General features: G+C 38.0%; 1 protein-coding gene across 4 annotated transcripts in view; it reads right to left on the bottom strand.

Annotated features, from left to right (window-relative positions):
* nfatc1 (nuclear factor of activated T cells 1) overlaps positions 1-10,881 on the bottom strand; it is a 102,767-nt gene extending 91,886 nt beyond the window's left edge. For 3 of the 4 annotated variants that reach the window (XM_088929722.1, XM_088929720.1, XM_088929723.1), the window contains exons 1-2: positions 10,455-10,881; positions 1,221-2,289 (exon numbers count right to left, since the gene is read on the bottom strand). In XM_088929722.1, coding sequence (XP_088785848.1) covers positions 1,221-2,289; positions 10,455-10,587 — 1,202 coding nt within the window. In that variant the 5' untranslated portion in view covers positions 10,588-10,881. Of the gene's footprint in view, positions 1-1,220; positions 2,290-4,109; positions 4,434-10,454 lie in introns of those variants that run through there. The other variant, XM_088929721.1, reaches the window with a different exon arrangement.
* Between the last annotated feature and the right edge of the window lie 2,861 nt (positions 10,882-13,742).

Below are 13,742 nucleotides of genomic sequence, written 5' to 3'. Positions count from 1 at the left end.
CATCACTTGGAAACATTAATACTTAAAATAACCACATTTCCAGGTTTTTCACCAAAATGGGGTTTTCCCTCCAGGGTGTGACCATTTTCTTCTGAATCAGTGACACATTTTACATGCACCAAAACACACCTTCAAAATATCTTCTTTTTCAAATTAATTAGTAATTTTGATTGTTGGATGCAACCCTTAGTGGAACACAAACAGATACACCATACTGTACATTGTATTGTGAATACCCTTTGAGAAGACACTTTTTGAAATAACTGATTAATAGGTTTTGGAGTGACTGACTGAAATTATGGTGGTCTGTAAATTCACATTTAGTTAACTGATTCTTGGCATTTTTTATGATAAAAGTGTCCTGAGCTTTAATAAAAAGCTGTTGTAATATTTTAGTTGTGTGTTTTAACTGGCCTCAGTTACTGAATATCCCAAATTTATGTATAAAAAACAAAAAATCTTTAGCTTAGACAATGTGCAAATTATCATTATAGAAACATTTTAGTTTGTGGCAGAAAAAAAGTGCCTACATACTGTACAGTCAGCCAGAAATGAGAACACATATCACTAAACCTACAACAACACAAATGATCAATTTCCACTTTGATTGTAATGCCAATTAGGTGCTGAGGGAAAAAAAAAGTTTATATCAGAATTCATATTTTATTCCTTTAACTACATCAATCAAATACATTTTCATACATAAAGAGCCTAAAGAATATCCATTTATTCAGCTATCAGGGTGTGGCGATTTAAAGGTTTTATTGCTCTATTTCAGTTTTGTTAACTCATTTCAATGAACAGACTACTACAGAGACAAAAATCTTCAGCTCTTCAGACTATGAATGCAACACCACAGGTCAACACCATTAACAGCTTAGGAACCTTTAAAAACCCCGTTTCAAAACCGATTTTCATTTCAGAAATGAATCTTGCCTCCTCAGAGAAATGTCTTATATAACAAAAAAAATTAACTTAAGGCAAGGCATCAGTGCTAATAACTTTCAAGAACAGGCACTGACGCTGGGTGAGGCTAGAGGAACAGTAAGTAGACAGCTTTGACTACCTGCGTCACTCAGCCTAGTCAGTATAAAAATGTTTCATTAAGCGGGGGTAGGAGCATCAGTGCAGAACAGTTGGAATAAGACCACCTTGAAAACCTCTTCCTCAAAAGAAATACTGCGTTGTCTGTGTTCTACAAGATTAAGAGGTTTTCTTACCTGATATAAGGTTTTGGCTTGTTCCAGCTGTAAGGGGCAGGGGGGACCAAGAAGTCCCCGCAGAAGCTTTCTTTTTTGAAGGGTAAGCGTGGATTAGAGAAGTCCTCTTGAGGAAGCTCCCCAGAACCTAGGTCCTCTCCGCCTGGCTCCACCTTGAGGCTCATGGTGGGGCTGTGATCCATCATGGTTTTCCTCGACTTCACAGGGATTCCTTCCCCAAGGTCTGTAACCCCATCAGTGGTCAGGGCATTGATGGCAGCTACAATAGCTGAGTTTGTGTACTGGTTGGTATTAGGCAGCCAGGTCTCATCTGTCACACTGACCCGTGGGGAGTTCTGGGGTGAGGGTGTTGGCGAGTGATTGGGAGAGTAGGAGGGGTGCCTGCAGGGGACACCATTGAAGCTGTACTTCCTCTTGCTGCCGCAGGGCGAGGAGGGCCTGGGACTCCGATTGCCTGTCCAGCTCTCTTCAGTGATGCTGGTCCTCGGGGAGGTGGAGGGAGAGTGCCTGGGGGAGGCTACAAGAGGGCACGGCACCAGCCCCTGGTGATAACGCTCATCCTGGGCTGTGCCCTTGGGAGACACGCAAGGGGACTGCCAGGGCGAGTTCTGGGGGGAGTTGTCGTAGTTGTAGGAGAAGTTTGACTCGTAGGACGAGGCTTCCGAGTTGCAACTCCGGGAGGACAAGCTACTGGCGGGGCTCAGACAGCTGGGGTCCCTGTAATTTTCTGCATTTGGCAGGGTCAGTGTGACAATGGAATTGCCCCGCTTGTTGGGCATGCTCTCTTCGATCTCATCCTCAGGGAACTGGTTGCCATGGTGCAGCCCAGTGTAGGGTGTGATTTCAATCCGAGGGCTTTCCAAGGCTGGGGCTCCATTTGGCCTGATGCTAGGGGACAGATAGTAACCAGGGGCTCCATTATCCTCGTGACCACCATAGCCAAGCTGATGGTTGGAAGACACAGAGATAACCGGGCTGGACTGGAGGTTGTGGTAAGGCGTTGAGAGGCAAGGGTTCCCCATGCTGAGTGGAAGAGTAAGGCTGACGTTTGGGGCATAGCTGAAAGCCTCTAGAAAAACAAGAAGCATGACTTCATTAGAGTGCAGCACCAGTAGACCCCCCCAGGGGCTAAAACAAACACAAAAAATAAAATGAAGAAGTCTGACATGTGTTGCAGTGGCTGTGTGCCTAAGGCCAAATCAACAGGTGGCTGGCATCAAAGGACATTAATACAGTTAGTTCCACCAAAATGGTTCTCAAGCAAAGTAGAAATTGTGTAACAATTGTATCATGCCTTCAGCATAGGACTTTGCTACATCTACTGTTTCAGATAGCACACCTGTTGCACTTGCAGTTGCTTAGTACAGCCTAGCCTGTAGACTCTTGACACTACAACAGTCTGCTCTGATATGCAGACTCTACACAGAAGGTGCCCCACCGCAGACTCCAATCCAGGACCTGAGAGCTCTGAGAAAGCAGCGCAAACCTGCATGGGTACGTTTGCCTTTCATACTGTACATCACTAACATGCATGAAAATGTTATTTAGATTGACATTGTTAACTCTGACATTCGGCAATAAAGAATATTTGGCCTGAAAAAAATATAAGCCTCTTCTCAACAGCTGGAGAAAACGTGGGATAATTTATCTCCTATAGTACACTCAAGATATGTTTAGACTAGACTCCAGTGTATCTGTGACTGAAGCTACTGGTACAAAGTGAGTCACATTTTAAATATTGTACCATTAAAGTTACAGAGGGCTCAGTAGCTAAAAATTAATACAATTACCTATTTATCTGGTAACACTTTTCCAATAAAACAATTGAAAGGTGTACGTTATGTACGTAAGGTTTAAGGAATCTAAAACCTGATTTTCAAAAATAATAGGAAAATTATTGTCCTATCATTTGCCAAATTGGTGACAAAATGCAAGAAGTAATTGTTATTCACAGCGTTTCTATCTTTTTCACAAGACATAATCACCTGTATTACATTAAAAACAAAAGCATTAACTGTAAACAGAATCAGTTAACTAAAACTAAATACCAATAAAAAAACAAATAAAAAATTATCTCTATTGTAAATGAATCAGTTTTTTTTTAAATACAGTGATTTGTGAAGGTTTTTTTTCCTTGAAGGGAACTGTATAATATAAAGTTTGATTGATTGTATCAAACCAGCTTTGGTGGAGCACAACACAGATAAATTTCACAAGAATACAGGTTCTTTTTGTAAAATTGTGGGGTTTCCCTTCCAGAGCTCTTCAAGACTTCAAGGCCCTTGCACCTTCCTTGTTAGCTCATCATGAAGTGATACATGAGCTGAATACTCATTATTGTAGCAGTTCTAACCTGACGTAGCACACACCATACATAATTATTGCACAATCAAACTGGCTCATGTTACTTTTTCCTATTACTGGAACAATATACTGGTAAAAAAAGAATCAAACACTGCAAAATACAGGGCACACATTTCCATACTCACAAAATATGAATATGTCTGGTACTAAGACATAGAAGTGACAACTATCAGATGTTGGAACTTTCAGGCTACGATAAAACTCTCTGTGGTTTGTCAAACTAAGAACATACAGTGTCCTAAAATACTTAAAAAAACATAAACAGCTATTGACCATTCCAGGTTTCTGTACAAGCCAAGAAACATTTGCTTTTATTTTCTTTTACAGTTAATAATTGGGGCAAAATATTTTTTTTCCAATTCAAAAGTTTTAGAATGATTTTGTTTTCCCCATCACCTTTGCTGTATTACTTGATTTAACATTTATTTGAAGTATTAGATAGCTCACCACACTTTGAAAATAACCCCAAAAGACAGAAATCACCCTCCGCCCCCTGAAAGCCCTCTTCTCGTCCCCATTACAGACCTTTATAGCTGTTAGCTTCTTCACTTTGGTTGTACTCAAACAGAAAATTAAAATCGAATTCCGGTTCTTCTGGAGCAGTGGTCATCGTTTAGCCTCAGCAACACAGACTTTCTGAACTGCTTAAACTTGTCACAGTTGAGGTATGCTTTAAGTGCCGTTCGTATCAGCCCACGTGTGCTGTTCGTAGGCTGGAGGCAATACTGCTCACAATATCCGATGTGACAGAGGAAACAGTGACAGGTGTTTAGCATAAGCTTCCTAGTCACAAGCTTTGTAGCTGCTCTTGGGAGTCTCAGCCCTCTCTCTCTCTGCTTTCACTCGTTCACACTATCTGATGCTGTCTCTGAAAATGTAAAACATTGCATTTCCGGGTCTACAACACACATGACATCAGAAAGACAAAACAAGAAAACCTGCTGCCCGTCAACTTTGTTGAAGGAAGGAGGGGTTGGGGGGGTGTGGAAGCAATCTAAGAAAATAAAGAAGAGTCATTGTAACTAATCATGGTGTGATTGTTTCCTTCTTTTGTAAACATGCATTTTGTGCTTGTAGGTTTCCCTTCTTACACAGCAAATGGAGGACATGAAAAGCTTTTGTGGAAACCAGAGCTATCTTTAGTTTATCAAAGATGTAGATATTTTGTCTGATGGAAAAAGGAAGAGAAAAGAGAATTCCCTTGAACTTTACAATAAACTGCTGAAGTCTTCTCTAATTTAGTATACTACAGTATATAATATGTGAGACTGGTGTATTTTATTTTAATAGTACAAATTGCAAAATGTTTACCTGATCAGATTGGACCCTGTGTTTTGTTTTTTTTAATGGCTCAACTACAAGAATCAGAGACAGTTGTGCACCTGCTCTGAAATTTAGGCCTCTGTAGAATTACGAAATTCTGGTGCTTTAGACAAACTGAAAAACAATCTTAACGGCATTACACAATCTTGGGACCACAAAAATTCAGAATACCAATACTGTTTTATGTACTGGGAATGTTTCTAATGCTGTTATAATCCTCTCAAAAAACAAGTTGTTTAAAAACATAAAAAGTGCCTAGATACCCTCAAACAGGAGTTTTAATACATCATTCTTCAGAAGAAGGTGCTCTTTTTTCTTTTAATCAAGCAATAGGAATGAATGGGGTGTCTTTATATTACTATTATTGGTATAGTTCCTTATTAATCAATTATCATACTGATATGGGTGACTGGTACTGTATGTGGGTTAAATTCTAGTGTGATAAGGAGTACAGCAGGAGCAGGAGTCTTCAAGTGGAATAGAGGTCTAGGCTTGGGATGGAAAGTTGTTTGTTGGTTGTTAAAGCTGTGTGTTACAGGAACTCTTGGTAAGTCAACCAAGACTTGTTGACTTAACACACGAAAATCACGCCTTTACTCCTGATCAACTAATTACTGTACTTTACCAAATTAAATATGTATTTTCAATATACTGATCCCCAATCAATCCAATTTACAGATAATTTAAAAGACTTGATGCACTATAAGACTCAAAGTTCACAGATGTGCAATGCTGTACTACTGAGAAGGATATCAAATCAGAGGATTTCAACTGCCTACACTTTGTACACCTTTGTGAATTCATTTATAGGGTTACGGATTCCAGACAGACCAAAAAATCTACCCTGCCTTGCCTGGCTCTGAAGTAAATTAATTTAATATTTTGGCCAGTAAGTGGATAATTCTTTTATTTGTTTTAGACTTAAATCTAATCTAAAATCAAAATGGTACCTTAACCAAATGAATGCTCTTAAATGTTATTAAAAAAATCTTACTTTTTTAGATGATATTCTATGACTAGGGATGTAAATTGCAACAAATGGGCCAAAGTGAATACACACCCATGAAAACTGTACTGTGAATGTTTAATGTACTGTATTTTCAAATGCCGCAGTAAGAAAGGAACCATTATATTACTTGCAATACCAACACATTGCCAAATGATGCAATTCACAGTTCTATCCTTTCTTTCTATAACATAAAAACAATGGAATTTCTCTTCCAAATGTAATAGATACCCAATAACGAAGAAAAACCTCTGCTAAGGAGTTGAACAATACTTTTCTGTTTGTTTTTTCTCTCTCAAACATTCACTTTTCTAGGAATCCCAATTTTTTGATGCATTAGATGAAAAGCATTACACATACAAATTGTTTAAAACAGAAACATAAATACACCAGGCTCCTGACTTTATGAATTGCTCACTTTTTGAGTTTCTTACAGTGCAGTGCTACAATCCGTTAGGTTAGCTCATTACTGGGTGCTCTGCAAAAGCATATTCTTTCCTGGATCTACTGTATATACTGTACAGCATGGAGATTCAAGCAGCAAGATTGTGCAGCAAGGATGCACACACTGGAATCAACGCATTTTCAATATACAGAGTGTGAACTGTTTCAAACTCCTGGTGACAGGTGCTAGCTTTAAGCATAAAAATGTTTTGTCTTTCAGCACATCCCTGTTTTGCATGAGGACTTCTGATTACATGCATGCATAATTAATACAACTTTTGAATAAAAGGCTTTCTCTTACACAAGAGAAAGTCAAGCCTTATAAAGCCTATTTTAGTAACTCATAAATCAACACTTTTGAAGTCCACCCTGCGTAGTACACAAAGTACATTTTCCCCTTAGTGATCATCAAGCAAGTGGACGGTTTCCTCATTTATAATATGACATTTATTGTTAATCACAAAACCTGATCTCATTCATGCCTTGTACACTCTGTTGCTCTAGGTTTGTACTACTTTCATGCATAGGTTCTACCGCACGTAAAATGCCACTATGATCCTGTAAAAACTGTTCAATTGGGCACAAGAAAAGCAATGCAATAATAAATTAGACTTACGATATGTCTCTTCACAACTGCATGAAACAAATGTAGGTACTGTAGCAACATTTCTTACATATCTGACACAAAGTCTTTCAGAAATAGTGAGCCCTTACCTCTTAATTCAACAATTAACAGCCAGCAGGTCCACTTTAATTCTGTATCTTCAATCAAGATGTACTGTATGTAAAGAAATGCGAAAGGGCCTCTGACCATGTGGTCTGTTTGTGCATTTATTTACTGACCGGTGTATTTCAGACAGATTGTGAAGGAAACTATCAGACCCGCCTACACAAACTCACAGGGAGATGTCTTGCAACATCTAAAACTGGTAAAAATAAAACTCACACTATATGGCTCCAATTATTTATTTATTTTTGTTTGCTTTGCTGCACAGAAAGTCTTAGAAGTCTTAGTCTTAGAAGAATCCTTCCTGTGAGCTTATAAAGATGGCTCTTGTGTTTTCTCCATCTTTTTTCTCTTAGTTCCCTCTCTCCTTCCCTGTTCTGCTCGATTAGCTGATTTTTTATGGTGACCGTGTTAATGATTGTTTACATGTATTAAGAGAAAATGAAATGAAATCCAATAAACCAATTTTAGAATCTGTTCCACTCATTTGCAATTTGGAAAATCAAACTGCATGTACAGTATATACAGTATGTACTCCAATTCTGTTACAGATGAATTCTGTGCAGAAAAACTGGTCTAATGATTTAACAACAACGTTCAAGTTCCTTCAGGCTTTCTGTGATATATAACTATTTGAGCCCTATCCAAAAAGTAATTCTAAACAGTTTTAAAGTACTTTTAAAAACCCACACACCAAAGTAGCAAATTAAATAAAACTAATACACAATTATATTTTAACATACTGTCCAATGGCAAATTGCATAATAAATCCACAAAGACAGCCCTCAAGAAAGTGTGCAGTTCATTTCACGACAGCACTCAATATTTTTTTGATCAGATCCTAACTTTATGTTGTGTTAAGCTCTTTGCATCGTGAATGATACCACAGTATCATTAAAACTGTAATAGCCATGGTCAGCTATTTTCTACAAAGAGTTTAACACATTTTCATCGTCAAAGAAAATCAAGTTGTGTTTTTTTTGCAAAGGGTTTCTCAATATGTTTCTTATGAGAAGTATGCGTCCATCACAGCACAGATGTCACCGACGCCGATGCTATATTATCTTATTGATTTGACCACATGATATTGCAAATACTGTTTTAAGAATTACACAGGCAACTAACATACTGTAATGGAATACAGCAAATCAAAAGTCAACAAAATTGTTTATTCAAGCAACCTTCAGGGCCGAGCAGAAGGGTCGACGTTCTTTGAACACAAAATCAGGTAGACTCAGGAGAAGAGATTATGTGAATGCTGGAAAAAGTATCTTATTGTTTAGGTCATCAAGAAATATTACAGTATGTATAAAGATAAAGTTCAATGTTGTAGGAGATCAGTCTCCCAAGACTGATCTCCTACAACATTGAACTTTATCATTATCTGATTTTTAAAAAGCATTATCTTTTTAAAAAAATATATACATATTTTTCAAATTATATTGCAGGCTTGGATTAGCATATTGGTTTGTTAGCATATCTAATTTAGAAGGATGCTGACTGATTGACTGATACCAATCTGACCATTTACATCCCTACATTTGCATTTGGCTGTCAGTTAAATAGGAAGATGTCTGGTGAAGCTGCCATCACAGTATTGACTTTAGGCTTCAACCACTGGAGTCTGGCTCTCATATAGCTTTAAGTTACCACAAAAGCAGTAGGGGGGATCAACATCTTGCTGGAGTCAGCATGCTGGTTATATCAAGTGATGATGCGCTTCCACCAGCCAAGGGGAAAGAGTCGCCAGTACCCCAGTCTGCTATCAATTATAAGACTTACAAGTCAACATTTCAGCAATTGAAAATAATGATAGGTTGTCCCTCCTAGAGCCTATGACATCAACAGCTGCATTAAAAACTCATTGGATGATGTCACTCCAATGCATTTATTAAAGTGTATTTGTACCTGTGCAGACATTCATACATGTATGTACTGTACCTTGTGTGGTGATGTCAGAGTTCCTGTTCCTGCATGCATTAAAAAGGCAGGAGGTAAATCTTTTATGAAATATTCCATTGGCTACCCTCTTCGCAGCATGCAGTAGACAGTATACATTCTAAAGTAACAGGAAAGGTATATAGTCAAATTAAAGAGAGCACACTGACCTGATTTTTCTTCTTTGGCGATTTTAAGATTAGCAACTGATAAGGTTTTCATCACTTGCAGCCCAATTTCTTATGCAAAAGTTAAACAATTTATTTTGCAATTCAGCATATGATTTAAATCTTGTATCTTTTGGAGTTCTATAATGAGGGTGGTGAAAATTGCACATACAGTAAAACGACAGTACAGTAACTATAGTCCTGCAATCGCAGGAGCCCCCTAGGGCACCCCGTAAGTACACGATGCCAAATTGGCAAAACCTTTTCCTAGAGTGATGCAGCAACAAGTGCCGGTTTATTCGACTCGCAGAGTACAGAGCACAGAGGCAGGATACCGACACTGAACGTCTATGGAAAATTAAAGCACTAGGTACAGTACCTTGACTAGCAAATTACACTCGCCTCGATTTTTCACGCGGGAGACCTCCCAGTCAACAAGTGCAAGCGCGTAACGAAATAAAAGAAGTGAGGAAAGGAAGCTGAATTGGCTTTTAATCGACTCTCCAAAGACACACTTTTTTCTTCCAGTAAAGAACTAACGTCTAATATCTAAGGGTAATACAACTGCAATTTGGTTTTCATTTCGGGAGAGCAGTTTGGAGTTAATAATATCTGAACAGGAATCCACGGGAAATTAAGGTGTTCGTATTATTAATATTAGTATTAAGGAGTAGTAGTAGCAGTAACAGTAGCATTAGAAGGAGTAGTCAAAGCTTGCTGGTCCACTTACAGTACATCCCGTGTATTACATTTTACGTAGTTATAGTGACCCACGCAACCTCCATTTGTTATAACTTTTCATACACCTCAGACCAAGACACATTATGGTGAAACTGAACGAGAAGCGATGGTTGAGTGGATTCTGCATTTTTCCAAATGGTTTCTTCAAAGTGTTACAGCAGAACTTTGCTGTTACGCTTTGCTGTAATGTAAAATTTACAACGCCGCGCTATGAGTTATACAGAGGAGACACCTATAGGCAATAACCCGTAAGAAAAAAAAGCCTTTTCGGTTGCACTGGGAGACAAGTGGTCTACCACAGCATCACACACTTGGGCTGAGGGAATCTTACTGATTTTAATTCATTTTCCTCTTTAGTAGTTGTCGCGAATTAACCCACAGTAAATCGTCCTGCAGATCTGAACCAAGAAATTCTGAACGGGTTGGCTAAAACCATTACGAAAGTCTCTGCTACTGTACATCGGTAACAGTAAACCATAAAAGTTGCACAGATATTTTTATGTATATATATATAGCATAGTTACCTTCCTCAGCAGATTTCATGGTGGTGTAGGGCGGGAATAAATGCAATTCCAAAGTTTCCTTTCCTACAGATGAAGAAAAGAGTGGTCCGAAGGTGAACTTTGAAGAGACACTCAGATAGCTATTATCCTGCATTCAATCAGCGGCAGGTCTCCTTTCTCGGTAGTAACAATGTCTCAGAGGATTGGTATAATTTCCGAGATCCCGTTTCTACTCAAGAAGTCTAAAAATATTGTTCTTTTTTTAATAGGAAAGTTAAGGCTTACAAAAACTCCAAAAAATCTTATAATAAAAAACAGTAAAAAAATTGCCTTCAGTCCAAGTGACAGTAAAAGACTGAGATTTAAGAACAGGGGGTATATATGGGCATAGCGGCTGCAGGGAAGTTTAGCGGAGTGGCTGCCTCTCTTAAAAGACAAGGAATGGTTTGGAGTGTTTTGCTGTCTCTCGTGATAATGTAATTGAGATTTTCAGTGACTCTGTCTCTCTGTGACGCAGAGCTTGTCAAGAGTAGACTCCTGCCTTTTTAAAGCTGGAAAACACCTCCAGAACCTCTCCCCGCCCTCTGTTAGTGACGTTTATACCCTCTCCCTGCCAGCTCCCAGCCGAAAAGCTAACTGAGGGAACAGAGATTAGAGCCGTAGGACCGAAACGCTGCGGCTGGAGTCAGGGAGGGCTATCGTTGGCGATCCTGTACAGTGACCCGTTCCTTTTACTCTGGTGGAGTCCTGTCGTAGCTTAAAAGAAATTTGTTTACAAAGATATAAAAAACAAAGATAATAGCTTGAGTCTTTCTGGACTACTGATACAATGGACTCCGCCGAAGTTGTTTATTTACTCGTTTTGAAACAAAAATTGCTACAGTAAGAATCTTCGTCACTATTTAAAAATCTACTTCCTCCACTTAAGCATAATAGTCAGAGTGATACTCTAACCACTTAAGAAAATGAATATATATATATAGTGGTGTTTGCTTCCTTAACGCCTACGGAATTTCTAAAAAAAGTAATAGAAACACATGCAAATTAGAACAAGAATCAATCTCTCTTTACCTTCTTTACAATTTTTTATATTACAATGATTTTATATTTCTAGAGCATTAAGGTAACTTGGAAATTATAGTATTTAAGTTTGTCATCAAGACTTACTGCATAAATGTATTACTTTAGAGATGTATGTTTCACTTCATAATGCCTTTGTGAACTTTCTGTTGAAGACTAGAGAATTTCTTTTGGATATCAGAACTATGGAGACACATCACAAACGAGGTGATTAGAGATGGAATTCGTTCCTTGGGTATTTTAAACAACAGTTAAGTTATAATTGTTGAGAAGAATCAATTGTGTATATAAATGCATGATCTTTGTGTCCTAAGCTGCAGTAATATTAGTATGAATTAGAGCCTTCTTGCAGTAAAATGGCAGGTGCGCATGCCCTTGACAGTAGACTAACTCTAATTATTGAGTAATGTTTATGATAGGCACCTGCTGCACTGCTTGCAGATTAGTATCAAATTAGCAGAGGGGAAACTGTTTTGAATGGCTTGTCGCTTCTGACCGAAATGTTTTCAAAAGTGAGGTGAGGGGGGGAAAAAAAGAAGTGTTTCGAGACTTTGTCATCTGCAGTTAAGCCACCGAGGAAGACAAGTGCTGAGATTTGTGTTGCCAGACGAAGAGTTTGCCTTTTTCATGGTGCAATGGAAAATCCTTTCACCACACATCAGAGAATGCCAAAGGATGAAGCAATGGCTGAAAAATGTGAAATAAGTCACAAACCTCCCTTCAGGTTACAGCTGAACACATGTAAGAGAGCAGTATTGCCTGGTCTACAGTACTGTATATTGCCAGAACTGTCTGATTGACAGGGTAGTAGCCCTGCATTTACTTTGGAAATCTTTAAAGAATTAACAAAACAAACTGATCTCATTTAACTTCAGAGTCTAATCCTCTTGGTCTTTGGATTTCATCTTCATTCCTCACAAACACCTCAAATGTTATGACATCAGCAAAGAGACTAGACGAGAATGAAATAAAATATTTGCTTGTGCTATGGTTTAGCTCTATACAGTACCTCTTGGTCTGGCTATTTTATACTTCAGATTAGAAATTAATATGTACCAGATTACCCTGGTTCTGTAATTGACAAACTTTTTTTCATAACTGGTAAAAAAGTTATCCTCTTTGCAGATCACTATTATGACAACATTTGTATACTTTGCTCACCAAAAGTATTGCAGCAAAGTCAAAGCTTATTTGTGTTGTGAAATAAAGCCATTTTGAACTTCAGTTAAGCTTAGAATAAATGATAACTTCAATATAATTTATATTTTATTTTTCGATAATCCCATTCAGGCATGTGATCATTTTAGAATAAGAACATACTCTGTGATTTCAAGTGACCATGCGTACTGGGACAAATTCACTTTAAGTACGTTTCAGAGTGTAAAAGTTGGTATTTATTTGCATATTTTCCATCTTTGCAGAAGGAAAAATAGTGGGGGAGGGGACAGCATTGTTCTATTAATATTCCTTTCACAGTTTGTTTCATTTTATTAATATCCTTTTGAATTTGGGGCTGACTGTCTCTTTGTCCTCATACAGAAAGCATTCTGAGTTGTTATATTACTCTTAGTTATTAATTAATCAATCTGCGTGTGAGATTGCACACGTTCTTAAGCAGCTATTTCTACCAGTGGCACAAGTCTCTCATCAGGAGAGGAGTACAATTCCATTTTCTCAACATCTGTATTTTTCTCAAACAGAACAGGGTGCCTTTGATAACCCGGGGCAATTGTGTTGAGATGTAATATTACTTACCTATTTCATTTCAGATAAATCACTGCTTGTTATTAGTATAATCCTGTATTATGGGCACAAACCCAGAGGTCTGTTTGTTCAAAGCAAACCAAAGCAAATATGGGTCAATTGGACTCCTCTCATTTGCCTTTCCTTCAACAAGATAATATCTCATAGTCTTTTATGTTTTCTGCCATTTGGGTTTTCAATACAGTAGTAGCTAAGAAGAAGTAAGAATGAGGAAACTAGTCTGAACTCTAACACATATGTTTTTGTTTTTCATTGAAAACATTTATGGGAATTTTATGAAGGAAAATGGTTAGTAGAGACATTCCCCTGTGCAACGAGACATTTTAGGAAAACTTGTGTAACGAAAGGCCATTCTGTTTTCCACCAATCTATAAAACCAATCTGTTTCAAGTTGTGTAATAACTCTTGGGCAGCGAGGCAGTCCCCTTGTCCATTTCTAGCTTAATATACTGTGTTATTACTGCC

This window comes from Atractosteus spatula, chromosome 12 (assembly GCF_055471065.1).
Source record: "Atractosteus spatula isolate fAtrSpa1 chromosome 12, fAtrSpa1.hap1, whole genome shotgun sequence".
Taxonomy (NCBI): Eukaryota; Metazoa; Chordata; class Actinopteri; order Semionotiformes; family Lepisosteidae; genus Atractosteus; species Atractosteus spatula.
This window is presented reverse-complemented; position numbering and strand designations above follow the sequence as displayed.